The sequence below is a fragment of the Scyliorhinus canicula genome, chromosome 3 (assembly GCF_902713615.1).
Source record: "Scyliorhinus canicula chromosome 3, sScyCan1.1, whole genome shotgun sequence".
Taxonomy (NCBI): domain Eukaryota; kingdom Metazoa; phylum Chordata; class Chondrichthyes; order Carcharhiniformes; family Scyliorhinidae; genus Scyliorhinus; species Scyliorhinus canicula.
This window is the reverse complement of record NC_052148.1, coordinates 267,563,601-267,591,260: the sequence shown is the minus strand read 5'-3', so window position 1 is coordinate 267,591,260 and position 27,660 is coordinate 267,563,601. Positions and strand designations below refer to the sequence as shown.

Here is a 27,660-nt window from a genome sequence, read left to right as displayed (position 1 = left end):
AAACATAACCTGGTCAAGACTCCGGCTACCTAAAGTCAAAGAGGCATGGTGAATAGGAGAAACCCGACAAGTGAACGCTTACAGGGTGCAATCACACTCCTAAACACAATGCCTTGATGGAGGGAGTTGCACTGATAATGACTTTAATGTAAGCATCTTTCCAAGGCTAGGATCAGGACCTGAAATTGGAGGCAAGAGGAGTGGAATCGGTCGTCTAAATCTGCTTCACTTGTGACGTTGGGCCTCAACACTTGACTCGCCCACCAAAGCTCATATCAAACTTGTGGAATATGACTATACTGTCAGATATCATCACTTAATCCAGACGCACCAATCAGCCCAACACTCCAGTTTGATAGGAAGCCCAAGCTCAGATCTCCCAACCAACAACCTGAATTTATATAGCGCGTTCAACATACAGAGATAGGGAGTGGGTGAGGTCATGGCGGGATTTGAAAACTTGTATTGGAAGGCAATTTAGCAGTGCTGTAGGTTCGCTCGATATCGATTTCCAGCCAGCCCAACATCACTCTTCTATAAGTTGCTATTCCGTCGGAAGAGTGAAACAAAATTACCTAGACATTGCAGACTTAATTGGCGAAATTGAAAAGTGTCTGCAAGTGGATTTTTCAGTGGAGAAAACTGATTCATGCCACGTAACGCTGTGAAAACAGAAAAGGTCAAAGAAAGTAAGAGAGCACAATTATAGGCACAGTATAAAGAAGAGTTAAAGAGGAGTGAGATCAGAACTTTGCTTTCTAACCCTTCCTTCAACACCTTGTCTGAATCAATTTGTTAATTAATCCAATCCCATGCCGTTAATATACCGGGGAACATTACAGGCCGACTCTCTCTAGTTTTCCCTTCTCTCTCTCTCTCTCTCTCTCAGGGGAGGTGTTTAGCCTCTGATCAGCATTAGAAAGCAAATTGTGAGGACTGGCATGTGGAGTGCCACCCCCTAACCCCCCCCCCCCTCCCCCCACGTCACCACCATTCTGTGCCAATGCCGTGCCAATCTGAGCCACCCACTTCTGAGATTCACCCTCACTATGTTTACCAATTTTGCCGTACATCCCTGCACACTTAATTCACGCACAGTCTGAGGCTGGGCATGTTAAATCTCCCAGTAAATTGTACAAGCAATAGTTTTGGTCCCATGATGGCTTTGAGAAACTTTCTAAAGCTTCTGAAGGTCATCAAGCATTCGGCCAATACCCGTTCCACGCAAAGGATTCTGGGTGTAAATTCAATACATGAGACGACAGATTTGGAAGTGTCATCCAGAGCTCTTGCAGCTTTACAACTCTTCATGGATTTCAACTTCAAATATAAGGTCCTTCACTGAGGAGGACAGTAAATCCCCTCAGCAGGGTACTGCCGTTAGCACACCTCTGATTGCAGTTCGTGTCGTTTCAATTTGACCTTCTGTCAGCGATGTCCCCCACCACTCCTACAACAATCAATCACCCATTCCTGGAATGACACTCAAATCCTGCGTGACACATTCAAGATTATTTTCTGTGAAGTTGAGGAAGTACATCCAATGAAGTTCTTGATCGGTGAAGCACGCGAGTGGGGCCTTCCCTTGTTCCCATTTCTTATATTCTTATATGCACGGTAGAACAGTTAGCACTGTTGCTTCACAGCGTCAGGGTCCCAGGTTCGATTCCCGGCTTGGGTCACTGTCTGCATGTTCTCCCCGTGTCTGCGTGGGTTTCCTCCGGGTGCTCCGGTTTCCTCCCACAAGTCCCGAAAGACGTGCTTGTTAGGTGAATTGGACATTCTGAATTCTCTCTCTGTGCACCCGAACAGGCGCCGGAGTGTGGCGACTGGTGGATTTTCACAGTAACTTTATTGCAGTGTTCATGTAAGCCGATTGTGACAGTAAAGATTATTATTATATGAGAGCTTAATTCTACGATCAACATTGACTTCCCCACAACAGTCCCCAGTATTCTTCACCTGCTGAAAGCGGGGACTTAAACTGGAGGTGACATTCTCTTCTGCTGTAATTTTACTCCATTTTGCTAGATGTTTGTGAGGAAATCTTTGTTTTATTTTGTAAGGGGCGCGATGTGGGTGTTGAAAGTGGATGGTCAGCATTAGAACATACACCCACGGCTGTTGTTCGCCTGGCATTTCACGTGCTGTTCAAAGGGCTAAACTCCGGCAGTGCACCTGCTCTCTGCTCAATAAACCAAGAATTCATCTTCCACAACATGCCCATTTCATGTGGTAATACTGCCCGGCTCAGCTGCTCAGAGTACATGTCACAGTTGTCAATAATCCCCAAACGGGGATATGTTTTTTGTAAGTCAACACTGGGCCATAAAATCAAACCGAGTTGGATGCATTAAAGGAATTTGCACGCACCCGAGCACATTCACACACACACAGACACACTTGAGCATGCCACATGTGCATACACACGCAGACAGATGAGCGTGCATGCATGCATGCATGTACGCACATGCACACTGTGGTGAATGTGTAACCACTATAATTCACACTGTACATTACTGTGTCCCTGTGGGCTCCATCTGTGAGCCGTTGCGCGGCTCTGCCCATAGGGGGAGATGAGGAGCATTTACAGGGCTCCGCCCCCTTCAGGAAGTATAAGTGCTGCGGTCCTGCGAGTCCGCCCTCAGTTCAGCACAGTCACAGGCAGGCTCAGTTGTAAGCCGATTAAAGCCACAGTTTACTCCAACTCGTGTCTCTGGGTGAATTGATGGTCGCATCAATCACGCGCACACACACGCACGTTTTTAAGCTTTGACAAGATGCCTCTCTTTTAAGCAACGTTCGCTCAAAGTAATGTGGCTGACAGTTTTAGCAATTTCAGCAATTTTAAACACACTTTTTGTTTGCATATCTAAAGTAAGAATAGAAAATGTTGGTCAACCAGCATCCGTGGAATGAGAAACAGAGTTAATGTTTCTGGCCAATGGCCCTTTACCAATCCTGGAAGCAAGTGAAGGATCAGGGAAAGTGGAAGAGGGGCAGGGAAAGAAAGAACAGAAGAAAGGGAAAGATGGTGCAAGGCAAAGGAGAGTAATAATACACTAAGGTGCGTCCAGATGGGATGTGAATGGTTACAGCGGAATGATTACCACCCTTTGTCTGAGGAAATAACGTTATGATCCAAAATTACTGAACTCCAGTCTGGAATGCTGTCAAGTGTCTAATCAAACATAGCTGCTGTTCCTCCAACTTTCACTGAGCTTCATTGGAACAGTTCAGGGGAGCAAGGACAGCGAGGTCAGACAAGGAATGCGGTGGGACGTTCGGAGCTCTCAGGCCGGTACGGTGGCACAGTGGTTAACACTGTTGCCTCACAGTGCCAGGGACTCGGGTTAAATTCTGGCCATGGGTGATTGTGTGGAGTTCGCACTTTCTCCCCGTGTGTGCGTGGGTTTCCTCCGGGCGCTCCGGCTTCCTCCCACAGTCTAAAGATGTGCAGGTTAGGTGGTTTAGCCGTACTAAAAATTGCCCCTTAGTGTCCAAAGGTGTGCAGGTTAAATGGAGTACGGGGATAGGGCGAGGGAGTGGCTTAGTGCAGGCTCTATGGGCTGAATGGCCTCCTTCTGCACTGTCTGGATTCTATGGGTTCCACAGGGATAAAGAAAGGAATGAGGTGCTGGCCACGCAGTTTGTGTATTTCATGTTCTTGAAAATGAAATGAAATGAAAATCGCTTATTGTCACGAGTAGGCTTCAATGAAGTTACTGTGAAAAGCCCCTAGTCGCCACATTCCGCCGCCTGTCCGGGGAGGCTGGTACGGGAATCGAACCGTGCTGCTGGCCTGCTTGGTCTGCTTTAAAAGCCAGCGATTTAGCCCGGTGAGCTAAACCAGCCCCTCTTTAGGCTGGGAGTGACCCTTCACCACCAGTTTCCTGTGAATTTGTTCAGTAACCTTCCTCCACAGTTTCTAAAAGAAAAAGTTAGAATCCATCAAGCCAAGATCTGACTTGTCCAGGACTAACATCAGCTGGAATTGTAACACTGGGACTGAGGACGGTATATTTTTGCATGCCATGGCTATCATGTGATACAGAACAAAGGTGGGCAGGTGGAGTCGAGGTACAGATCATTCACAATCTCACAGAATAGCAGTGAAACATGGCCTACTCATATGTAATAGGAACATTCACAGAACACACAACTATAATGGCAAAAGGAGTGACGAACATCAAAACTTGTCTCAATCAGCTAATCAAGTGAACCGCTAAAAGTGAAAAAGGAGATTCTGGATTTAGAGCTACAGACATGGTGGAAAGAGAGAGGTAACACACAACTGAATGTAGAACCGCCCCATAAAAAGGCCTGTATCACATAAATCTGCGTAGATTTACTGGGATGATCTGTGGAGAGAGAGAGAGATGGAATTAACGTTTCGAGTCTGTATGACTTTTCTCCACAACGCTGAAGGGTCACACGGACTCTAAACGTTAACTCAAGCTTCCCCCCCCCCCCCCCCCCCCCCCCACACAGATGCTGCCAGGCCTGCTGGGTTTTCCAGCAATTTCAATTTTTCACATCTCCAGCATCTGCAGGATTTTGCTTTCATTTACTCGAGTGATACCTAAACTCCAAGAGCTGAGCCTCGAGGAGAGATTAAACAAATTAGACGACTGGAAGACTCCTTGACAAAGCGTCATCCAGACTCAAAACGCCACCTCCCTTCTCTCTCCCCACAGATGCTGTCGGACCTGCCGAGATTATCCAGCATTTTCTGTTTTTGTAGCAGGTTTATGGGGTTAGTTTCCAGGTCGATTCTGATCTGATTGCAGAATATTCTCTTTTTAAAAATTTTTTAAAATCTTTATTGAAAGTAGCAAAGTTCCAACATTCAATTACTCCTGCATTTTTTCTATAGACTCTTCCTTGTATTTGCCCTTATCTTTGCCAACTTGGCGAGATTTGGACTTGCGTTCCAGGATCTTCTTACGATCCTTGTCTAGCTTTAGCCTGGTAATCACCACCTTGCTGGGGTGAATGCCAACATGAACTGTGGTACCATTGGCTTTTTCACGTTGTACACGCTCAATGTAGATTACATACTTCTTTCTGTACACTTGGACAACTTTACCAATTTGCTGGCCCCTGTAATGCCCTCTGACGACCTGAACCTCATCATCGTTGCGTATGGGCATTGAGCGAACATTGTATTTCTGCCTCAGCTCCTTAGAGAGTGGAGAGGACATAATTTTCCTGCAGATGTGAGATGGAGCATTGAAATGCCTTTGCCAGTTCATCCGGGAAGATGTCACATAGGGATTGAACTTCATATTGGCCTCCTGTTCTAGCTTCAATGGCTGCCAGTGAAAAGAGCTGCAGAACATTCTCAACTACTGCTAAACAACCTCCTCCTGTTCCTACGTTGCTGGTTGGCCCGTCTCGCTCTCGCATCACGCCACCCCGATCTCAGACTGTCTACTTAAGTGGGGTGGCAATGAAGGAAGAGCCTTGGGTGTCCAATTGTGGTGGAGTCCTGGCTCACAGTAAAGAAATTAACTCGCAAAACAAGCTTAAAATTGTAAGTTAGTGCGAGGGGTTAGTTACAAAACCATTGGACATCCAAAATGCAGCTTTTTAAATCTTCCACAGTCTGGCATGGGAAGGGGAGGCACACACAGCATGCTGATCTTCCCTTACCTCTTGTTCTTCTGCGTGTGCAGAGAGCTAGTGGACTGACACTTGGGCAACTTAAAGGGTTGTGTAGACGGAGGCTTTGTAACCGGAGCGATGAACAGAGCGTCCAGAAGAGACGGAGATACAACAGGTTTGGACAGTCTAGTAGACGTTTAAAACAAATAGCAAAAGTGAAGAAGTATCAGGAAGAGAATCAGTGAAGAAAATATACAGAGTGAGTTATAGAACATGTGAAGAAGCATTTATCTCCTTTGGAATATTGCGCACAATTCTGGTCGCCACACTAGCAGAAGGATGTGGAGGCTTTGGAGAGGGTGCAGGGGAGGTTTACCAGGATGTTGCCTGGTCTGGACGGTGTTAGCTATGAGGAGAGGCTGAATAGACTTGGACTGTTTTCATTAGAAAGATGGAGGTTGAGGGGTGACCTGATAGAGGTCTACAAGATTATGAGGGGCATGGATAGAGTGGATGGGCAGGCACTCTTTCCCAGGGTGGAGGGGTCAGTCACCAGGGGGCATAGGTTTAACGTCCGTGGGGCAAAGTTCAGAGGAGACGTGTAGGTTTTTTTACACAGAGGGTGGTGAGTGCCTGGAACGCGTTGCCCGGGGAAGTTGTGGAAGCAGATACATTAACGGCGTTCAAAAGGCATCTCGACAAACACACGGATAGGACGGGTATAGAGGGATACGGCACAAGGAAGTGCTGAGGGTTTTGGTAAAGGTTGGTATCATGACCAGTACAGGCTTGGAGGGCCGAAGGGCCTGTTCCTGTGCTGTATTGTTCTTTAAAACAAAAGCATGTGTTAGGTGGACGAGTTTGTGGATTTTGACGGGTCCACTCCAAAATGCTACAGTGCATCAATCTCTCAGTGGTCATCACGTGTAACCATTACATGAGAGAGGTTGCAACATCTTTGTAGCTAATGAGGTCTATTTAAATTTGTTTTGAAGTGCCTGAACCCTCCGCAGGTATCAATGTTCTCGCTATGAATGCAAATTAGTTCTCATAAACTTCTTTTGGTACCGTTCCATGCTTTTTTAACTCCAAAGATGTTAAGCCTCATATGCCCCTACACGCTCTCCCAAATCCTATGCACTCATTGCAACATACTGACTCTAACAATTATAATGATTATTCCAGAAAGAGACAGTGAATCTGCTCGCCTCACAGGGACTTCAGGTTCTACCTAGCTTGAGCAGCGAGTACAGTAGTAATCGTGGCCGCAGCACTCTTTGCCTCCGGGCTTTGCTTCGCTCTTGGCGAAAGACGTGGGGCCGATTTCGGCAGAGCTTCCAATGGATTTTCCAGAATGTTCCTGGGCAAAAGGTAGAAAGAAAGAGAAAGAACACAAATTGCAGAAAGGGAGACAGAGGGTGTGCGAGAGAGGGGGAGGGATGGGAGAGCCCGCGAGAGAGGGGGTGGGGGGAGCAGTGGAGGAGCCCGTGAGAGAGGGGAAGTGGCAGAGGAGCCGTGAGAGGGGTTGGGGGGAAGAGACCATGAGAGAGGGGGAGGGAAGAGCCTGTGAGAGAGGGGAAACATGTGAGAGAGAGGAACCCGACTGAGAGAGCGACTTACATGGAACAGTGCACTACACAAATATATTTAAAACTGGATTTACAAAATGTGTTATTTTTTCTAAATAAACTTAAGTCCTGAAATTAATATAACATGAGGCTGTTGGCCTATCATATATGTGCTGATGCTTAGCGAGAGCTCTGCAATTGTTCCAACTCCCCATGCTCTTTCCCCCTAGATCTGTAAATTTCCTCTTTTCAAGTATATCTGATTCCCTTTTTAATGTTGGTGGAATCTGCTTCGACCACCCTTTTTGGCAGCGCCTTCTGGGCCACAGTTTGCCGAGTAAAACAAATTCTCATTTCCCTGCCAATCATTTTATTCTTTACTGATCATTCAGCCAGTGAAAGCTGCTTCTCCTTATTTACTCTGCCTGAACCCTTCCTGATTTTGAACACCTCTCTCAAATCTCCCCTTAAATCTTTTCGATTCTACAGAAGGGCAATTTCAGTTTCTTTAATCTGTTCATGTAACTGGACCCTGCACCCGTTAGCCAGGACTGTGCACGACCTCAACCCCTGTACCTTTCCAAGATTGCGTGAACAGAGACGTTGGGGTCCGTAGCTCTGACAGGGGCCGGGGCTGGTGGTACGGCAGCCTGCGCTGGAAGTTCACAAGTTTGTACGCCCACTGATTGCTTCCCTGCGCCTAACGGACGAGGATCAGTTCCAGCAGCATTAGGTGAAGAATTTGGCGACTTCGATGACATCTTTGAAACCGCCTCTTCTGCGACTTCGATGAATCTTTACATGTGAAATACAATTGGATGATGAAAAGGAAAGTGAAGGCACACACACTTCAACGCCAACGAGACTGGACTTAACCTGGCATGAGATTAGTCATAGAGGTGACAGCACAGGGAAGGCCCTTTGGCCCATTGCGTCTGTGTTAGTCGAAAACAACCATCTAACTGTTCTAATGCCATTTCCCAGCACTTGGCCCATAACCTTGCATCCCTTGACATCGCAAGTGCACCCCTAAATATTTCTTTGTTATGAGGGTCTCTGCCTCCACCACCCTTTCAGGCAGCGAGTTCCAGACTCCCACCACCCTCTGGGTGAAAAGGTTTTTCCTCACATCCCCTCTAAACTTCCTGCCTCTTATCTTAAATCTCTGCCACCTGGTCATTGATCCCTCCACCAAGGGGAGAAGTTTGTGTGTTCTTCTTCTCGTCGTGTAAAACGGGCAAAGAGGGAATCTTCAAAGGCATATTTCCGAAACCATTATTAACTCACAGCAGCATCGGACCTTTCCGCCAGACAGCAGGAGCGTCAGAGATGCGTGGGCGGCTACGCAGCATCAAAACCCATTCCGGATTTTGTCTTTCCCCCTTGCCGACTTTACGATGCATCGTAGATACCCAAAATGGAAATAGTGATTGCAGGTTCAAGTAACAGGCTTCTGAAACAAGTTGGAAAGTTTTCTAGAGGCAATTCTCAGTTGGCCGTTAGTGGGGTTTATAAGCCCAGAATCATGGTCTCAAATCCCACATGAGGGGGTGATTTCATTTTATTTAATATTGCTTATTTGCTACTTTATTTATGAAAGAATATATTTATTTGTAGAAAATAAATACTTTTGGCAGTATCCGGAAAAGGTCCCATTAAAAGTGAATACCCCTTCCTTCCTGCATTTTAACCATTTTTATGGTTCCCCCTACTGTTGAGACATAAATAAATGCAGCTTCCAATAACGTATCGTCCGGCCAGGGCTTTTATATTCACCATCAACTCCGACACCCTCTCGGCTGGACTGAAACGATCCCACTTGCATTGTTTTGCAGAACAGGAGTGGAGCCCTCCCCATTCCTGGGGCAGAATAATCCACTGGGGTATGGAGGTTGGCGCAGACGATGCGCCCGTTGGAGCTGCCAGCCAATCCGATTGGCTGGCAGCAACCCCAGTCCCGGCCACACCTGGGAGGCAGCAGGGGCAGCTGCTGGGAGCACAGGTGAGGAGTGGAGCGCAAGGCCTCGGATCCCCAGAGCAGGTAAGCCCAGGATCTTGGCCCTGGAGGTGTTTGGGGAAGTTAGAGAGAAGGGGGGCAGTGTGGATGGAGAATGGGTTTAAGGGAAGGCGCGGGTAGGCAGGAAGCGGTTGTACAGCCTCAGATTGGAGGGGGGGGGGGGGGGAATAGTGGGGGACACCCTGTGAACAGCAAAATGCAGTCCCCAAAGTCCTCCCTGCACTTTAACCATTTATGGTTAGAAATTGTGTTTCCCGCTCTGCTACTCACACCAAACAGGCAATGGCACGAACAGCTCATTATTGGGGGTCAATAGGCATAGTAACATAGGGCGGCACGGTAGCATTGAGGGCAGCATGGTAGCATTGTGGATAGCACAATTGCTTCACAGCTCCAGGGTCCCAGGTTCGATTCCGGCTTGGGTCACTGTCTGTGCGGAGTCTGCACATCCTCTCCGTGTGTGCGTGGGTTTCCTCCGGGTGCTCCGGTTTCCTCCCACAGTCCAAAGATGTGCAGGTTAGGTGGATTGGCCATGGTAAATTGCCGTTAGTGTCCACAATTGCCCTTAGTATTGGGTGGGGTTACTGGGTTATGGGGATAGGGTGGAGGTGTTGACCTTCGGTAGGGTGCTCTTTCCAAGAGCCAGTGCAGACTCGATGGGCCGAACGGCCTCTTTCTGCACTGTAAATTCTACGATAATTTATGAAACAAGCTCAACTGAACCTTAATTACTGATCAAATAATGGCTGATTTCAGCACCTGCGTTTTACCCTGTAATAGGGGCTGGTTTAGCACAGTGGGCGAAACAACTGGTTTCTAAAGCAGGACAAGACCAGTAGCGCGGGTTCAATTCCCGTACCGGCCTCCCCGAACAGGCGCCGGAATGTGGCAAATAATAATCTCTTATTTTCACATGGAGGCTTCAATGAAGTTACCGTGAAAAATAGGGCAGCACGGTGGCCTAGTGGTTAGCACAACCGCCTCAATGCGCTGAGGTCCCAGGTTCGATCCCGGCTCTGGGTCACTGTCCGTGTGGAGTTTGCACGTTCTCCCCGTGTCTGCGTGGGTTTCGCCCCCACAACCCAAAAAAAATGTGCAGAGTAGGTGGATTGGCCATGCTAAATTGCCCCTTAATTGGAAAAATGATTGGGTCCTCTAAATTTTAAAAAAAGTTACCGTGAAAAACCCCAAGTCACCACATTCCAGCGCCTGTTCGGGGAGGCCGGTATGGGAATTGAACCCGCGCTGCTGCTTTGTTCTGCATTACAAGTCAGCTATTTAGCCCACTGTGCTAAACCAGCCCCAGACTAGGGGCTTTTCACAGTACCTTCATTGAAGCCTCCTTGTGACAATAAGTGATTATAATATTATTAATATATGCAGGTGAGCTCGAGGGTGGGCGGAAAGGTGGTGGGATGTGCTCCCACACAGCCCACAACCCCGCGGGAAACATGTCCACCGGGCGGGCAGTAAAATTCAGCCCTGGTGAATATGTATCCATTAGTCAACATCACAAAGGCAGATTACCTGCTCATAATCACATTGCTCCTCGTGAGAGCTTGCTGTGCACTAATCGACGTTTACTTGATTAGAACAATTAACTGTTTGGGTGGTAAGTGCTTGGGACATCCAGAGGGGATGGAAGATGCTGTGTACAGTGAAAGCCTTCCCACTTCGGTACAGAGGTATTATTACTGGCAACAATGCAGCGCGGTAGCATAGTGGTTAGCACTGTGGCTTCACAGCGCCAGGGTCCCAGGTTTGATTCCCCGCTGGGTCGCTGTCTGTGCGGAGTCTGCGCGTTCTCCCCGTGTCTGCGTGGATTTACTCAGGGTGCTCCGGTTTCCTCCCACTGTCCAAAGATGTGCAGGTTTGGTGGATTGGCCAGGCTAAATTGCCCTGTGTCCAAAAACAAAGGTTAGGAGGGGTTATTGGGTTGCGGGGAGAGGGTGGAAGTGAGGGCTTAAGTGGGTCGGTGCAGACCCGATGGGCTGAATGGCCTCCTTCTGCACTGTATGTTCTATGTCACCCGACTACACTGAACAAGGCAAGGCCATTCATGCCAAGCCGCACCCCCCCCCCCCCCCCACCCACCCACCCATACACTCTTCTTTACCAACAGAAAATACATGATCGTTTGAGAAAAGCGCAGTTTCACACTGCAAGCACCCATTATTAAAAGTCAACGCAGGGTAACGAAACGCCAGTGTAATAGCGTACAGTCAATGGTAAACACTACCTAGCTGTATTGATCTTTACAGTAGAAAGCGAGGCAACATAGGCTTTGGTCTTTGGGTCGCACTTGATCGGGGGCGGATGGGGTGCACATTTGGGCAAAGCATCTAAAGGATTGTTCAGGTATATCTTTCTGAAGAGGAGGAAGAAAAACAGATTTAAAAAAAGACAAGAGGAGACAGGAAACAAAGGCTAATTTGCTTGGGACACAAATATGCCAGAGCAGTTTGAAAGAAACAGATTGCACGCCATAGGATGAGGTAACGGGAACAGTGTTTCCACTAGTTACATCTACACAAACTGGGCAGGCGAAGCAGAACCGGGATCGGAGAACTGAAAACGGCCCAAACCATTCGTGCCCTTGTTTTCAGCAATTCATATTTTTTTTTTAAAACACACACCAGTTTTATATTTAATTGGCACGGGCATCCCCCCCCCCCCCCCCCCCCCCCCCCCAGGTCTCGAAATGGAGAGCTCCTATCAACTGAGATGGCAAATTCCGCTCATTCTCTTCGCCACACAGGTGTGAGGCACATTTTTTAAGTTTCTGTCAGGTCAGAGGGTATTCAATATGTGAAGGAAACTACCTGGCGGTCACCAATGGAACTACCAATTGCTTCCGCGTAGCCTTAAGTAATTTGCAATGATTTAAAACCAGACGATTCCAGGTGGATAACTGGGCACCCAAATTAAAGATGCTTCACTTTGACAATACACCCATTTTCAGAAACCGCACCAGGTTTATGCTCTTTAATACATCTAGGAATGGCTCCGAATGAAAAATAAAGTCCATTACGTTCCATTATGCTGTCCCATTTCACTGGGTCATCCAAGATTTTATATCTGTGATTATGCAGCAGGTAGCACTGTTGCTTCACAGTGCCAGGGACCCGGGTTTGATTCCCCTCTTGGGTCACTGTCTGTGCGGAGTCTGCACGTTCTCCCCGTGTCTGCGTGGGTTTCCTCCGGGTGCTCCGGCTTCCTCCCACAAGTCCCCAAAGACGTGCTTGTGAGGTGAATTGGACATTCTGAAGTCTCCCTGTGTACCCAAACAAGAGTCGGAGTGTAGAGACTCGGGGCTTTTCACTGTAACTTCATTGCAGTGTTAATGAAAGCCTATTTGTGACACTAACAAAGGTTGTTATTTAGGAGCAAGTTGGAGCCTAATCTAACCAATGTCATTTTGGGGGCTTTTTGGGTGCAATTCCCCCAGATTGCGCCCAAAGAGAAACCCTGGACTATCTTTTTTTTACAAAAACACAGCAAAATCGCAAATTGTGACAAGACTTGGGGGGCATTTGCTTTGGTACCGAATAGGTGGTGGTGTCGAGAGAGAGTATGAGGCAGGCAGGCCAGCTGGAAGACTGACTGGCTTCTGATCTGCAGCTGCTGAGATCACAGAGGCAGGAACAGGAGCTGCGACCTCACCTTCACACCTAATAGAAACCGAACAAGCAAGGCAGTAAGTGTCACAGCAGCAAGAACGGTCAAATATATTTTACCCTTAAAAAACATTTCCTCTAAAATTACCCCAATATCCATGATGCATTGATCTGTACAAATGCTAAAACTGTTGTCGTTCATTTCAACTCACAGCACATCTCATCACTGACTGACCCCCCCCCATTAATCATCACTGACTGACCCCCCCACCATTAATCATCACTGACTGACCCCCCCACCATTAATCATCACTGAGTGACCCCCCCATTAATCATCACTGACCCCACCCCATTAAACATCACTGAGTGACCCCCCCATTAATCATCACTGTGTGACCCCCCCATTAATCATCACTGAGTGACCCCCCCACCATTAATCATCACTGACTGACCCCCCCACCATTAATCATCACTGAGTGACCCCCCCATTAATCATCACTGACTGACCCCCCCACCATTAATCATCACTGAGTGACCCCCCCATTAATCATCACTGACCCCCACCCCATTAAACATCACTGAGTGACCCCCCTGTTAAACATCACTGAGTGACCCCCCCCGTTAATCATCACTGTGTGACCCCCCCGTTAAACATCACTGTGTGACCCCCCCCGCTAAACATCACTGTGACCCCCCCATTAAACATCACTGAGTGACCCCCCCGTTAAACATCACTGAGTGACCCCCCCGTTAAACATCACTGTGTGACCCCCCCGTTAAACATCACTGTGACCCCCCATTAAACATCACTGAGTGACCCCCCCGTTAAACATCACTGAGTGACCCCCCTGTTAAACATCACTGTGTGACCCCCCCGTTAAACATCACTGAGTGACCCCCCCATTAAACATCACTGAGTGACCCCCCCGTTAAACATCACTGAGTGACCCCCCCTTTAAACATCACTGACTGACCCCCCATTAATCACCACTGAGTGACTCCCCCATTAATCATCACTGACCCCCTCCATTAATCATCACTGTCCCCCCCCCCCATTAAACATCACTGTGACCCCCCCCCTTTAAACATCACTGTGTGACCCCCCCCATTAATCATCACTGAGTGACCCCCCCATTAAACATCACTGAGTGACCCCCCCCCCGTGGTGTTCTTTGTGTTGCTTATTTCAGGACGGTTGGCGTAGCGTTCGCAAAGACCACAGTGTAGCTTTTAACTTAAACAAAGCTCTGATTCTATTCACGCTACTCAACTGAGATTCGACACTTAGTCCTGAAGAATACACAACTGACCAATAACATTTAACGACACTCATCTACTGCTAATCTCACTGGTATTAACTATAATCTAACCTTAGTCACACTATCTGCTCTTATGACCTTCTCTAGCTATCTCCTGCATACAGTCTTCCCCCAAGGTCTAGCATCACTGCCTTATATAGTTGTATCTGCACCTCCCTCTAGTGGCTACTCTCAAGACTACATTAACCCTTGCAATGCTTATAGTTATGATAATACCACACCCCCACTAATCATCACTGAGTGACCCCCCCCCCCCCCCCCCCCCACCCCCATCCCCTCCAATTAAGAGTTCACTCTCCAGTTCTGGGCAGCACATCAAAGGAAGATAAAACTGGCCTTGGAGGGGGTGCAATGCAGATTTACCAGAATGATAGCCCAGCGCTTCAATGGGTTAAAATCTGAGGCCGGGCTGGCTTGCCGTTTCTCAAGTATGGAAGATGAGAGGGTGATCGAGGTGCTTTAAGACGATTAAAGGAACTGAGTTAAACTATCTGGTGAGAGGCATTCCAGAATAAGGGAGGCCTAACGTTAAACTTTGGCCATTCAGGGGTAAGTGTCAGGAAGCACCTCGTTGCATAAAGGTAGTTGACGCTTGGGGAGGGGGGGGGGGTCAATGGAAAATGTAAAAACTGAGATTGATAAGATTTTTGTTAACAAGGGTATTAAGGGTTGTGGTTTCAAGGTGGGGGCGGGGGGGGGGGGAGATAAATGGGAGTCGAGATATAAATCAGCCATGATCTAATTGATTGGCAGAATTGGATTGAGGGGCGGAATGGCCACCCGCTGTTCCCACGAGTGAGTGCTCAAATTTAAAAAGAACGACCTGCCTGTGTGCCAAAGCCTCCTGCTGAAAACCCTGTAGCTTCCCCACACTGATCAAACCACCCGACAGACGACAGAGAAACTGCACACACAGTGCGTGAAGGTATGGTCATTGCCCCACATGCGTCACGGTGCCGGCTCGTTCTGTACCTCTTTGCGCCTGCAGGGGGCGTGAATCCAGCAGCTTCCACTCTGGGGCCCGAGGTCGGTGGTGCTTCAGCGAGCACGGGGTCCTCACCGGTCTGAGTGCTTACCGAACGCGCTGGGCGAGCCACCACGTCACCTCCTCCGGGCGCGCACTGGTCTGCCTGGCGTGCAGGCAGTGTTTGCAAAGGCTCCTCATTTTCGAAAGCGCTTACATTGTGCAAAGAAAAATTGTCAGTCGTTCGGGGGAAAGAAATAGGGGGCAGAGTGGGGTAGAATTGGGTTCTGTACACCATTCCTATTTCCCCATATTAGGTACATAAATATACTCCTGCGAGCATGGATTTAATAACCACAAAGATGCATGTAGGAGGAAGTAAGATAAACACACGAGGGACAGAGGATGGGAATGTTATGCTGGTAGAATTAAATGAAGAGGGATAGGGGTCGGCACGGTGGCACAGTGGTTAGCATTGTTGCCTCACGGCGCCGAGGCCCCAGTTCGATCCCGGCTCTGGGTCACTGACCGTGTGGAGTTTGCACATTCCCCCCGTGTTTGCGTGGGTTTCGCTCCCACAACCCAAATGATGTGCAGGGTAGGTGGATTGGCCACGCTAAATTGCCCCTGAGTTGGGAAAAAATGAATTGGGTATCTACATTTATTAAAAAAGAAATGAAGAGGGATGGAAGAAGGCTTCTATAAACACTGGAATAGACCAGAAGGACTGAATGGCCTGTTTTAGTGCTGTAAACTCTATGCAGTTCGAAGAAATAATACAGCCCTTCCTATTGGCTGAAGTGTAGAAACAGAGTCATCCCATTTATCTACTGATCGCAAATTTAATTTGTTGAGATCTTTGTACAAAATTGTTTACTTTCACTGAAAACACAATGTGAGAATCCTGCTTATCTGAAACTGACGCATGTCTAGCGCTAAACTGTATTCAACTGACTGCTTTTGCAGAATTATAGAATAGCTACAGCCCAGGAGGCCATTGTGGTTGTATGACTAGAGGTACTACGGTACCTGGGAGTGTGAGCTGCTATTGGTGGAGAAGGCTCGCTGCCCATTGGCCCAAGTGTTGTCTTCCCATTGGTCGAGAGGAAGGTAGCTCCGCCCACGAGGCAGAGTACAAGAACCCGTGTTTCCCAGCAGCCATCGTTCTTTCTGTACTCAAGCTGCTGGGCACATTTCTTGTAGATTAAAGCCTTCGATTCGGATTACTTCGTTTCTGTGTTCATTGATCGCGCATCAGCCATTCAGCCCACTGTGCCGGTATGGCTCTTTTGAAAAGACTCATCGAATTCCTCCCGCTCCCCTTAGAAATCAGGAAACACTTCCCCCCCCACCCACCCGCCCCCGACTCGCGTCAAGTATTTTATCAGATTACCTTTTGAAAAAGGACTACTCAACAAATTTGACGTTAAGATAGTAAAATTAAAGCCACGTGTACATGTCACTCTAACCGTGGCTGAGCCAGGACTTTTTTCAGATCTGTTTCCACTGCGGTGCAGAATGTACATGAGTGAGTTGGCTGCGAATCAACTCGGGGGAGAGAGAGAGCGTCGCTGGTGAAGGTTGGTTGAGCCCTGTGGCAGCCAGCTTGATTGTGTCATGGATCACACTGGTATCAACATCCATTGACTCCATCTACATCTCCTGCTGCCTGGGGAAAGCGGGCAGTATAATCAAAGACCCCTCCCACCCGGCTTACTTCCAACTTCTCCCAATCGGGCAGGAGATAGAGAAATCTGAGCACACGCACAAACAGATTCAAAAACAGCTTCTTCCCTACGTTACCAGACTCCTAAACAACCCTCTTATGGACTGACCTGATTAACACTACACCCCTGTATGCTTCACCCGATGCCGATGTTATGTAGTTACATTGTGTACCTTGTGTTGCCCTATTAAGTATTTTCTTTTATTTCTTTTTCTTTTCATGTACTTAATGATCTGTTGAGCTGCTCGCAGAAAAATACTTTTCACTGTACCTCAGTACACATGTGATGTGACCATCAATTCACAAGACACGTGGTTGGAAGTGAACAGTGGTTTTAATAGTCTTACAACTGAGCCTGCCTGCGACGTGATGAACTGGCAGCAGGCTCACAACTGCAGATCTTTATACTTCCGGTGAGTGGGAGGAACCATGGGCGGAACCATGGGCTGAGCCAAGGGTGGAGCCCAGTACAAACTCCTCATCTCCCCCTATGGGCAGAGCCGCGCAACTGCTCGTATACCGAGCTTACAGAGGCACAACACATACAATATAACACAGTGTGAATTACTAGGATTGTGATTCACCACAACGTGACAATAAACAAATCCAAATCCAACAGCAAGCTATCGATAAGACTTCATATGTGTTTGAAGTCCGGCACCAAAATGGAACTTGTCGTCACCAGGCTTTGCCGCTCAGTGCTAGGCTTGAGCCACTTTTAGCAAAGCAGCAAAGGTTATCGGTGACTAACGTCAATGGCAAAGTCACCGTTCTCAAAGGATGTCTAAAAAATATCACAGGTCTCGATCGGTCATAAAAGCACGGGTGTTTATGGCAAGTTGACGATATCGTGAAAGGTGGAACTGTCTCGGGTCTCTCTCCTCATGTAAAGGGAAAGCTGGTCTCATAAAGCTCCTTAAAATGATGAGGGGGTTTGATCAAGTAGACGTGGAAAAGATGCTTCCAAAAGCGGGGGACACCAGAACTACTGGAACCACAAAGAGAATATAGTCATTCATAAATCCAACAGGGTATTCAGGAGAAACCAGAGTGGCTGGAAAGTGGAACTCACTGCTACAGGGAGCAGTGAAGCTGGATAAACAGAAGGGAGAACGGAATAGAAGGGTATGTTGATGGGGTTGGAGGAAGAGTGGGAGGAGATGCATATGGAGTATAAACACCAGTATCGATGCGGTGGGCCGAATGGCCTGTTTCCTTACTGTAATTACTTGGGCTTTATCGGGACATTTTTGTAGTCCTTCGCCAACTTCTTGCAAAACATCACAACTGATAAAAGCGTCAGCAGTGGCTCAGTCTGTCGACCCTCGCCAAGTAATAAGACTGTGTGCTCAAGCCCCGCTCCAGTCCGGGAATGGCTGACACTCCCAGTGCAGGTCTGAGCAAGTGCTGCACTGTGGGGGGAAGCTGCCTTCTGGATGAAATATTAAGCCAAGGCCCCTTTTGCCCTCTCAGCTGAATGTCAAAGACTGCACAGCCCCCTTTTTGCCATTCCCCCCACCCTACCCCCTCAGCGCCAAAATCAAAGGTATTAAAGAATGTGGGACACAGGTGGATCTTTGGGGCTGTGTGTGGTTTAAACAGAACTGTCGTTGATCATATTAAATGGAAGAACCCCAGCTCATCCTTTATATCCATCTTTGACCCATTGCCCTTCATATTTTGGGTCAACAAAAATCTATCATCCTCTTTCTGAGACCTTAGGATTATCTGGTCAATATCATGGTGTTAGTGGAAGCTTGATGGGAGCACAATGGCTGCCTCGCTTCCCACATTACAACAGTGACTACATTAGTTAGCTGTACTGGGCTCCACCCTTTAGGGGCAGCAGGGTAGCATGGTGGTTAGCATAAATGCTTCACAGCTCCAGGGTCCCAGGTTCGATTCCCGGCTGAGTCACTGTCTGTGTGGAGTCTGCACATCCTCCCCCTGTGTGCGTGGGTTTCCTCCGGGTGCTCCGGTTTCCTCCCACAGTCCAAAGATGTGCGGGTTAGGTGGATTGGCCATGCTAAATTGCCCGTAGTATCCTAATAAAAGTAGGGTTAAGGGGGAAGTTGTTGGGTTACGGGTATAGGGTGGGTTTGAGTAGGGTGATCATGGCTCGGCACAACATTGAGGGCCGAAGGGCCTGTTCTGTGCTGTACTGTTCTATGTTCTAACATGCTATGGGATGTCCTGAGGTCCTGAAAGATGTTCTGGAAGCTCGTTGTCTTCTTTCCCTATTTCAAGGAGTAAGCATTGATTCTGATCAGGAACTTCAGCGTAGCTGCTGAATGCTGCCTCTAGATGGCGATGTTGCTCAGCCCTGGTTACATCAATGCTCACAGGCCAGACTTAACCCTGCAAAATAACTGATTGGGTCGAATCAGGATAGCTCACTGCACACCGGGGGTAATGGAGGCTTCCTGGGTGAAGAGGGGGGAACAAATGCAAAGTGAGCGACGGTTTCCTGATGGACGACACAGTGACACAGTGGTTAGCACTGTTACTTCACAGCGCCAGGGACCCAGGTTCGATTCCTCGATCAAACGGACCAGCCTCCACCACACCTGTGGGTTTGCCGCGTGCCAGCTGGCTCCCGCGTTCCCAGTGAATAGGCTTCAGAAAGAACTCCGCTGGCCGTGAAGCACATTGGGCCACCCTGATCTCGTGAGAGGCGCCGCACAAATGCAAGTTGGCTGGGAGAAACAGGGTTCGGACGCAGTGTCACGAGAGCTTTTACCAGTTGGTGTCCACACAAAAAGAACATTCACAAGAAACCATCGGATAAAACGGTTCAACTATTTGCGAACAGTTTTTGGAAACCACCACCCCCCCCCATCAATGATAAACACAGGTTTATGAATCAGCTTTCCTAGTCTCTAAATTCCAATGCTGGTCATATTTGATTCCCCTCCTGGTATCCCCTCCTGATAGGGCAGCACGGTAGCACAAGTGGATAGCATTGTGGCTTCACAGCCCCAGGGTCCCAGGTTCGATTCCCCGCTGGGTCACTGTCTGCACGTTCTCTCTGTGTCTGTGTGGGTTTCCTCCGGGTACTCCGGTTTCCTCCCACAGTCCAAAGACGGGCAGGGTAGTTGGATTGGCCACAATAATATTGCCCATGGTGACCAAAAAGGTTAGGAGGGGTTATTGGGTTACGGAGGAAGGGTGGAAGTGAGGGCTTAAGTGGGTCGGTGCAGGCTCGATGGGCCGAATGGCCTCCTTCTGCACTGTATGTTCTATGTTCCATCCCAGTGCCTGTACATTCAACAAACAGTGATGTGTGACAGTGAAAACACACGTGGGTTGCGTCCCGTTGATTTTACCTGTACCCTACTCCACCATTTTCTGTCTCACTGTTCCTAAGGATGAGATAAATGGGAGGGAAAAAATACATATTTTACTTTGAACAAACTCTTCAAAGGGCACCGCGTCTATGTTTATCGCCACTCCTGGGGAGATGCATCCAGAATCTATCTCGATCTGGTGCGTACACAGCAGAGTTGCAGACTGGAGGCAAAGTTGTTAAAACGGAAATCCCGGAACGCTAAGGGGCGTTCACTTCTTAGTGACCATCAGCCGCTAAATAGTGGCCCGGTTTAGCTCACTTGGCTAGACGGCTGGTTCGTAACGCGGAGGGAGGCCAGCAGAGTGGGTTCAATTCATGAGGTTATTCATGAAGGCCCCGCCTTCGCTACCCTGCCCCTCGCCTGAGGTCTGGTGATCCTCGGGTTAAATCACCACCAGTCAGCTCTCCCCCTTCTAAGGAAAAAGCAGCCTGCGGTCACCTGGGACTATGGCAACTTTACCTTTAGATAGCGACAGCTCCTTTGTAACATAATTGTTTTTAAAAAGAACAAATTCTCTACCGAGAGGAGATTCTCAGCACTGCGAAAGGGTGAATAATGCTCACACTGAACCCAAACTCTTCAGCATCAGTAACACAACACCCGCCACAGAGTCAGGCGGAGTCTGGAGTCCCACTCTGGCCAGGCCGGGTAAAGTACCATGATGTGGAGCTGCCAGCGTTGGACTGGGGTGAGCACAGTAAGAAGTCTTACAACACCAGGTTAAAGTCCAACAGATTTGATTCAAACACGAGCTTTCGGAGCGCGGAAGGAGCTGCGCTCCGAAAGCTCGTGTTTGAATCAAATCTGTTGGACTTTAACCTGGTGTTGTAAGACTTCTTACTGGGTAAAGGACGTCAGCGAGCTAGATGAATTTTCACAATAATCCAGTAGCTTCAGGATTCAATATTAATGAGGCAAAGCGGTTTCATTCCAGATTTAAGTTCGTTAATTTGCCCCTGGCTTCCTTGGAGGGGTTTGAACCCGAGCCCGAAACATCAGTCCAGGCCACATGATGACCAGCCCAGAAACAGTTACCACTCTGCTACCATCCCCGACATTTAGCAGCATTCACCCGTTTCAGCAGACATCTGAATATCGCTGCAAACAACTTCTTTAAAAGAATAAAAACGCACTGCTGGTAATGCACAAGAGGTGTCTCTGCATCATGTCAAGATTTGGGGGACAATAAGATTTAAAAATTAGATTGCAATAAAAGAAAAGAAAACAGGGGAGATGCAGTGCGTAAAGCAAGTGTTTACCTATGCAACTAGAGGAAAAGAATGGGGGTTATGGAAAAGGTAACTTCAAAGTGGAAAGATAATGACATTGAAGGGTATATGAAAAAAGCCGATTCCGCAGGGTGGATAACATCAAAGGAGAAGATGGTATATCCAAAGCAAAATGCCTGGGGGGGGGGGGGGGGGGGGGAGGCAGACAAAGCAAACACAGGGCCAGCTACCATCAGCCACACCCAAAAACAAGTTATTCCCAAACAGGCAGCGGGTTAACATAAAAACCTGATCTGAGCAAATTCTGCCTTCGCTGAAACTGAAAATGGTAATTATTTGCTGGATTTAGCTCATTGAGTTACATATATTTGGATGTTGTTTGGGAACAAAGGGGCGTCTCAGAGTTCAGGGATCGTAGGTAGTTGGAAGCAAGGATCAATTTCCTGTAATACTGTGTGTGCAGCCATCAGTGTACTTAAGTGTTGCAGTGTAAACCCTTCTTGTAGTGTTATTTTTCTTTAAGTTAAACATATTATTTATTAATTGTTCACACAATGGCTGGACTATTCCTCCCTGGTTTGCATATCTTTTCTCACAGTATACAAAATTGAAAATATTGTTCTGGAAAATACAGAATGTGTCATTTGAAACATAGAGGTCTGCCAACATCTGATCGGGGAGAGTGCAGGGAAAGATCCCACAAGAGGTTGGTGGCAGCTGAAGAGCACAGAAACTGTGGGCAGCAATTTCAGTCTGTCAGAATGGTTATTACAACCTGCAGCAGGAGAAAGGGAAAAGAAAAAAGTTTTAAAAAATTTCTTTGTGCTGTTGAAAAATTGTAATGGACTGCCCCTTTAAGACCCGAAGTCCGATCCTTATCGGAGGTCCCGATCTCGCGCCAGAGATCAGCCAGCGCGGGCTTCCAGGGCCCCTCCTCTCTCTCTCCCCACGAGGCAGCACACAGGAACAAAGGAACCAGCGGCAGAACGGCACGGCACCAGAAGGAAGAGGCAGCAGCAGGAACAGCAGCGAGACGGCCCAGCGGCAGGAGAGGCCCAGGAGCGAGACGGCCCAGGAGCGGAGCGGCCCAGCGGCAGGAGAGACCCAAGAGCAGACGGCCCAGGAGAAGAATGCGAGGGAGCAGCAGCCAATGAAGACAGAAGACAGAGAAAAAGAGAAAACAGCACCAGGAGAGATGACCAGGAGAATTGAAAGAGAGAGAGAGAGAGTCTGAAGGCCTCAACAACCAACCAGACAACATCCAAAAGTAAATAATGTTTATAATTTAATGAAAGAGAAAAGAGTATGTTAATAATAAAATAATTTAACCTGAAAAAGTGGTTATTAGCTTGCTTCACTTCCTTAAGAACGCAGGACCCGGAACATCGATGCTATTAAGGGGTAAGTAAGTAAAATTCTTCAGTGAAGGTATGAGTTATACCGGGGGATAACTTGAAAGGAGAGTTTGACCCGAATAGCACTCACAGAGGCCTGTACTGGAGTCAGGGAGGGAGAATCCCTGTTCACCGTTTTAGAATATTGGCCCTTTTGTTCTTTGGTATAAGGGGAATTCTAAAACAGAGAGGTGAATTTAGAAAAACAATATACATCACTAAGAACTGCTGTTCCAAGTTCCTCTTCTGGGTTTTGGGACAGCCTCACATTTAATATCAGTGGGGTTCTCAACAATGAACAGAAAAGCTTCACAATTCTCGCACTTCCTGGTCAGAAGTCCTACTGCAGGGGCTGGAGCACAAAATCCAGGTTTGTGCCTCTGGTGTAGCTCTGAAGGGAGCGTTGCACTGTGAGAGGCAGCTGACCTTTGAAAAGGTGTTCCATTAGCTTGTGACAGGTCACCTCTCCAGTTCACGTGTCTGCATTACAGGTTTAAGTTCAACCTCTCCCTGGCAGAGCCCTGGGTAGTGAAGAGGTGATTTCAATCCACCAACAGTATCTGACGCCGAAGGACGGAAATTGCTGCCCCATCTACCTCCTATGGAAGCTAAAGAAATTTGGCATGTCTGCATCGACTCTCACAAACATCTACACATGTGCGACAGAGAGCATCCTATCCGGCTGCATCACAGCCTGGTATGGCAACTGCTCGGCCCAAGATCGCAAGAACACAGTCGTGAACACAGACTAACCCATCACACAAGCTTGCCACCCCCACATTGATTCTGTCTACACATCCCGCTGCCTCAGGAAGGCAGACAGCATTATCAGAAACCCCTCCCACCCAGGCATTGCCTTCTTCCAGACCCTTCCATCAGGCAGAAGGTACAGAAGTCTCGCACATCCAGACATAGAAACAGCTTCTTCCCCACAGCGACTAGACTCCTTAACAACTCCCCCTTCGACTGATCTGTTACCTGTAAGAACACGATTCACGATGCCCTATGCTGCTCTTGCTCATGTATTTGCTTTGTTTGGCCCCTTTTTCCGCACTGTAACCAATCACTGTTTATCAATGTACCATTTGTCAATGTACTCTGTTGATTATTCTTTTTGGCTATATGTACGTACTGTGTACGTTCCCTTGGCCGCAGAAAAATACTTTTTACTGAACTTTGGTACATGTGACAATAAATCAAATCAAATCAAATCATATAGAATACCGGTCTCCTGTTGGGGTTTGGGGTTTTAACAGCCAGGGACCAATAATAAAGAGACGGAGTGAAGTCTGATAAGACACCCAAGTTTGTGTTTTTACCTTGGAGAGTTCGAGAAGTAAGGCCTTGACTCGAAGAGAGGATGCCAAAATGTTTGGTACGGTGATGTAGATAGGTTGAGAGCAGCAGCAGCAGGCGTATGTGGAGTTTAAACACGACTATGAACCAGCTGGGCGGAATGGACTGTTTATTTGCTAGAAACTGCACAAAATCAACTATCGGAAAATTCAACGCAAAATGGTCGCAGCTCACTTTATGAAACTAAATGCCCAAGATCCCAAAACCGAAGTGTCAATAAATATGAAGACATAATTAAGAGTCGAAGCATGTTTATTAAAGTAAGATTTCAACTCCAACCAGCAAATATTTGTGAGCACCTATCAAGTATAATACAGATACAAATATGATACAGGGCTGAAATGCAAACTCGAGGCACTGGGTAAACGCCACAGCGGTTTGAATGGGTTGTCATGTCTCCGTTTGCGGATGGATCTGCTTGCGTGACATTATTCTGGAAAAATCTGACGTGTCCCTCCACGGAAGGCTCAAAAGAATTTTCCGCCAGCCCGGCTCTGGTACGACAACCCACTGGTTAGAGCTCCTAAGAATCCAGCGACTGCTTCAACCTCGTTTGACCTTCGCTTCGACAGAGGAACGCATTAGATGGAAGCAGAACGTGTTTGACGAGAGAGTATTTACCTCGACGGGGAAAGGGGGGGGGGGGCACCATAACTCTTACTCAAAAGAAAGCGGAGAACATCTAATCTTTCGTCGGCGCAAGCAAACTTATCCCACTCACCCGCGGTCTCTCCAAACCGCTACACAAGCACACCGGGATGATTGCAGCGCACTATAAATGCAAGTTGTTACTGCTTTACGGACGCTGTCAAACAAAATGCCAACAATCCATCTCTAAAATCTACGACACTGTTGATTCAACGGCTTTTCCCTCTCTTAAAAAAAAAACGGAAGGTGGAATTTGAAGAAGAGGAAGAATAACAGAGCAGCTAGACTATCTCGGAAACAGGAGCAAAAATAAAATGACAGGATATCTCAATGAAAGAAACAGTACAGGCCGCCGAGTAAAAATATTTCCATCGCGCGTTGCTTCTTCGGTTAAGTTAATTCACATTAAGAACACGAGCAGAAACGCCATGGTGCCAATCACGGAGCTGTGCATATTTGGGGCTGTATCTTATAGTAGTGACCTTTGTCCTGTGGGAGGGAAAAGAAGTGAGTCAGAGAGACATTGAGGGAGAGAGGGGGAAAGGGGGGGGGGCGGGGAGAGAGAGATAAAATGAAGTGTTGTTAGAACATGTGCAGGTGCATCACTCACTTACTCACGAGGTGCATTTAGATGATCACAATCATTGAAAGAGGTCACTGAAAGGGCAACGCAGGTGGAGAAGGTAGTCAAGAAGGCATACGGCATGCTTGCCTTCATTGGCCGGGGCATTGAGTATAAGAATTGGCAAGTCATGATGCAGCTGTATATAGAACCTTGGTTAGGCCACACTTGGAGTATAGTGTTCATTTCTGATCGCCACACTACCAGAAGGATGTGGAGGCTTTAGAGAGGGCGCAGAAGAGATTTACCAAGATGTTGCCTGGTATGGAGGGCATTAGCTATGAGGAGCAGTTGAATAAACTTGGTTTATTCTCACTGGAACGACGGAGGTTGAGGGGCGACCTGATAGAGGTCTACAAAATTATGAGGGGCATAGACAGAGTGGATAGTCAGAGACTTTTTCCCAGGGTAGAGGGGTCAATTACTAAGGGGGCATAGGTTTAAGGTGCGAGGGGCAAGGTTTAGAGGAGATGTACGAGGCAAGTTTTTTACACAGAGGGTAGTGGGTGCCTGGAACTCGCTGCCAGAGGAGGTGGTGGAAGCAGGGACGATAGTGACGTTTAAGGGGCAACTTGACAAAAACATGAATAGGATGGGAATAGAGGGATACGGACCCTGGAAGTGTAGAAGATTTTAGTTCAGGAGGGCATCATGTCGGCACAGGCTTGGAGGGCCGAAGGGCCTGTTCTTGTGCTGTACTTTTCTTTGTTCTTTGAATAAGGTTCAAGCTCGAAAGAGGGAAACTGCCTGAAGGTGCAGGGAAGTTCAGCGTTAATAAAGCGAGATGGGGCGGATTGCAGCACTGATAAGAGTGTTGCCCTCATGGTACAGGAGGGATTACACACACCAGCATCGTATTCCTTTGAATTTAGAAGGTTAAAGGCCGATTTGACTGAAGTTAACAAGATACCAAGGGAAACTAATGGGATAGATCAAGAGAAGCTATTTGCCACCTGGGGCAAAATCTCCTGGTGGTGACCTTGGAGTGAGGTAGGGCATGCAATTGAGGAGAGGAAATCTGTGGAATTCTTTACCTCAGAGGGCTGTAGAGGCTGGGTCGTTAAGTATGTTCAAGGCGCAGATTTTTAATCAGTAAAGGAATCGAGGGTTGTGGGGATAAGGCGGGAATATAGCCCAAAGATTAGAGCCAGACCGTTCAGGGGTGAAATTAAGGAGTACTCCTACATACAAAGGATGGTTAGGAATTTGTAACGCCCTTCCACAAATGACAATCGATCCCAGCTTAAATATTGTGATAGATTTTTGTTCACCATAGGTTTTAATGGACATGGGGCAAAAGGGAGTTAGATTGCAGAACCACCACGATCTCGTCGAATGGCGGAACTGGTTTGAGGGGCTGAATGGCCTCCACCTGCTCCTTTGTGATTCTGCATTGGCATTGTTCAGAGGCAGGAAAAGCTACCTCAGTGACGTCACCTGCTTTATTAAGAACAGAATCAGAGCGATAAGTTTAAATTGTTTGGGTTATCATCACCAATCTTGTCTTCATCGATAACTGGTTGATGCCATCTCCGGTAGTGGGAAGGAATGTCCAATTGATAACTGGGACCTTCACAATCTCTGCTGCACACTGGGCCTTTCACTTACATTTTCACCCACAGGGTACAAACCCTGTATTTCTGTCCAGTTGCACATGGGCACGACTTACATATTTGCTCTTACCCGGTGTTCCCATCTCTAATTGCCCCAAAGCAACTGTGCAGAATGGGCCTGGGGTAGGAGACACCTGGTAGATTTGACAAGTCTTTCCCTTCTTGGGTTTTGGGGGTTACTTTCCAGAATATAACCAAATTTATTCAATTCAGTTTCAAATCTGCTCGTGGTAGGGTCTGAACTGGTGACCTCAAGAGTTCCTAGTCCGCTGCCGTAAGTGTTGGGCTGCTGTTTCAGCTTGGCTTTGGCCTATAGTGAGCTAGTCGGGATTCCTTCACTGTGTCTCCCTCAGCTTGGTTTTGCAAGGCCCTACAACTGCGATGTGATATATCTGAGCGCCAGTTGTCCGTGTGTCTCCGAGTGCTGGTCGTCCACACAGTGCAGCGAGGCACACCGAGAGCCCCTTTGACTTGCAAAATCACTGCCGAGTCTGGTGAGGCCAACAGGGAACACGGCCTCGACAAGACGCAGCCCCGTCGTTCAGTGCAGCCCTACACTCCGTTCTACGGACACTCGCACAGGAAAATCCTACGCCGCTTGGGTTGGGCATAAAATAATTACATGCAAAG

At 47.8% G+C, this 27,660-nt stretch overlaps 2 protein-coding genes across 9 annotated transcripts in view; both read right to left on the bottom strand.

Moving 5' to 3' along the window:
- The window catches only part of pdlim5a (PDZ and LIM domain 5a), a 292,715-nt gene that overhangs the window by 69,378 nt on the left and 195,677 nt on the right, over positions 1-27,660 (bottom strand). The window lies entirely within an intron of this gene.
- On the bottom strand, positions 4,808-5,335 carry LOC119963516 (60S ribosomal protein L26-like). Its single transcript, XM_038792770.1, has one exon. The coding sequence runs from the start codon at positions 5,286-5,288 to the stop codon at positions 4,854-4,856; it is 435 nt and encodes a 144-aa protein (XP_038648698.1). The 5' UTR covers positions 5,289-5,335; the 3' UTR covers positions 4,808-4,853.

Bases quoted from the DNA above. Each gene is read 5' to 3' on its own strand.
- LOC119963516 (XM_038792770.1), bottom strand. From the start codon at position 5,288: ATGAAGTTCAATCCCTATGTGACATCTTCCCGGATGAACTGGCAAAGG.